Source organism: Alligator sinensis, unplaced genomic scaffold (genome assembly GCF_000455745.1).
Source record: "Alligator sinensis unplaced genomic scaffold, ASM45574v1 scaffold1065_1, whole genome shotgun sequence".
Taxonomy (NCBI): Eukaryota; Metazoa; Chordata; order Crocodylia; family Alligatoridae; genus Alligator; species Alligator sinensis.
Genome location: NW_005842812.1, coordinates 134,246 through 136,855, shown reverse-complemented (window position 1 = coordinate 136,855; position 2,610 = coordinate 134,246). Strand labels below are relative to the sequence as shown.

The 2,610-nt window shown below is 60.3% G+C and overlaps 1 protein-coding gene across 1 annotated transcript in view; it reads right to left on the bottom strand.

The window, feature by feature from the left end:
- Window positions 1-2,610, bottom strand: part of LOC106722873 (tubulin alpha chain-like) — a 7,339-nt gene that overhangs the window by 1,351 nt on the left and 3,378 nt on the right. The window contains exons 2-3 of the mRNA XM_025191361.1: window positions 1,061-1,283; window positions 783-922 (exon numbers count right to left, since the gene is read on the bottom strand). Of these exons, the coding sequence (XP_025047146.1) occupies window positions 783-922; window positions 1,061-1,283 (363 nt within the window). The remainder of the gene's footprint in view (window positions 1-782; window positions 923-1,060; window positions 1,284-2,610) is intronic.

The following is a 2,610-nucleotide window of genomic DNA, read 5'->3' as shown; positions in this document are numbered from 1 at the left end:
TTCTATCCTTGTCCCATCTGCACCAGTTACAGTATTAGATAGAAATATCATGTTGATGCATCTTTATAATTCCAGCTAAGGCTCCTAGCAAGGCAGTGACAGGCTTGAAGGACCCGCAACTGCTCACACTCAGAAGGTCAATGGTGGTAGTTTTGCTAAGGTTTTAAATAATGGATTTGTATAGGATGGACAGGGCTGATCCTGCCTCAGGCAGGGCTGGACTAGATGACCTTTGGAGGTCCCTTCCAGACCCACTTCTCTAAGGTTCCTGTCTGTCCTAGCCTGCAATATAAGGAGAGGCGCAGTTGGCTCTGTGAGGGGCCTGCATCTGGCATTAGCAGCATTTGGTACCTGGGCTGTGAACCTGGCCCTAGGCAGTGCCAGGTCAGGGGACAGCTGCTATCTCCAACCCCAGCTGCAGGGTCAGTCACAGCCAGGAGGACGTGCCTCAGTTCTCTGACCCCCAGGGCTGTGAAAGGCTTTACAATGGCTGTGGGCAGGGATGGAGAAGTTTTGAATGACGCTCGGCCCTGCAGACCGCGACAGCCCGTACCCCTGCAGGAGGGCAGATGGGAACTGGGGACCAGGATCACAAAGCCTGTCCTTCAGACCCAGAGGGAGCTCTAAGTGGAGGGCAGGGGCAAACTAGGGGCTTGTGAGCCATGCTGGCTTAGCAGCTGCTCCAGGTGCAGCTGCAGAGGGGCACTGCAGGTCAGCTCCCCCTTCCCATTGCATCTACCCCAGCCTCCACCAGGGAAGCTGCACCCACTCACCAGCTTGCGGATGCGGTCCAGCACCAGGTCAATGATTTCCTTGCCGATGGTGTAGTGCCCGCGGGCGTAGTTGTTGGCGGCATCCTCCTTGCCCGTGATCAGCTGCTCAGGGTGGAAGAGCTGGCGGTAGGGGCCAGTGCGCACTTCGTCTGGGGAGAGGGGAGGCAGGAGTCCATGAGCAGAGTGCTGCATGTCCCTACCTGGGCATGGGCCCTGTGCGGGGGCTCAGCCGAGCACGGGAACACGGGAAAGCCTGCATGCAGCTGGGGCAGGGGCTGCATACTCACCTATGACGGTGGGCTCCAGGTCCACAAAGACGGCCCTAGGCACGTGCTTGCCGGCTCCGGTCTCGCTGAAGAAGGTGTTGAAGGAGTCGTCACCCCCACCAATCGTCTTGTCGCTGGGCATCTGCCCATTGGGCTGGATGCCATGCTCCAGGCAGTACAGCTCCCAGCAGGCATTGCCGATCTGGACGCCAGCCTGGCCCACGTGGATGGAGATGCACTCACGCTGTGGGTGGGAAGGAATTCATTACAAGGCAACGAGGCCCAGAACAGCCTCCCGGGAGGGAGGGGGCAGGTCCTGCTTTGTCCAGGAGTCACCCAGCTCAGGATCTAGCTTCGGGCCCTGCCCAGAGACCAACCCAGGGGCTGGGGACAAGGGATAAGCCTTGCTCAGCACTATCTCCTGGGAGGAGCCAACTGTGAGTATCCACTTCTCCGTGAAGACCCGCCCATCCGTACAAGCTGGGTGGTGGGGAGGAATTGCAAGCCCCACCATCTCCCCTCCCCAGCCTATGTGGGCAGGGGGAAGCAGCCCTGCCATCTCATCCACTTGCCTACTGAAGCCCTGCTACTTTTCCTCCCCCTGCTCCCCGAAGCAAAGTTGTCCCCATCACAGCAGGCAGCTCTTTACCTCCTATGCAAGGGGCTCCCCAGGGCTCCACGTTCCCATCGGCCACAGGCCTCACACAGGGACAGGGAACATTCCCGACACAGCCCCTGGCAACGTGCAAACTCCCCCTTTCAGGGCTGTGGTGGCTCCGGGATTGCGTAACCCTCCCTGAGCTCATGCGGCCTCTGCGCTAATCCCATTCCTAGCACAAGGCCTTTTTCCCCTTTAAGCCAGCTTAAACCCACAAGCTCCAGCCCTCTGACATGCCAGATAAGCAACAGCAAGGGCTGTGGTCGGGCATCTTTAACCCTTCAGGGACCCCAGGCCCCAGCCAGGACTTGGGCACGAGGGCGGGTCTTCTGGGCACGTCGGAAAGGAATTTTGTTTCCTGCCCCAACGTGACGTTAAGAGCAAACGGCAGGAATTCCTGGAGCAGCTTGGAGCCAGAGCTGGCTGTGCCCCAGGAAAGCCAGGGGAAGAGACGCGGCCAAGAGAAAAATTCCACCGCCGTCTTCTGAAAACTATAGAAACCCGTCCTAAAAATATGTCCTTCCCACGTCTGCCGAGGTCCCAGGGCCTGGCTGCACTGGTCGGCCCGTGCTCCCAGAGGCAGGGCAGATCCGGCCCGCCCCGCCCCACGCACCCTCCCAGCTTTGGGCACGTCTGGCTGTCGATCTACTGAGCTAGGGTTGAGTCACCGCTTTTCCTAGATACGGGAGCGCATCACCCGGGAGAGAGAGCCCTGTCTAGACAGGCCTGGCCCTGCACCCCGAGGGGCTGCTGGGGGCTCAGCCCAGGCACAGGGGAAGAGGGGGTTTGGCACGCAGGCAAGTGGGACAGGACCTCCTGGGCCCAGGGGTGGGAGGCCTCCCTGACTGGAAACAGCAGCGTCCTTCTCCTTCCAGCCGCTCTGCTCCTGCCCCGTCGCCTGGGCGCATCCGCG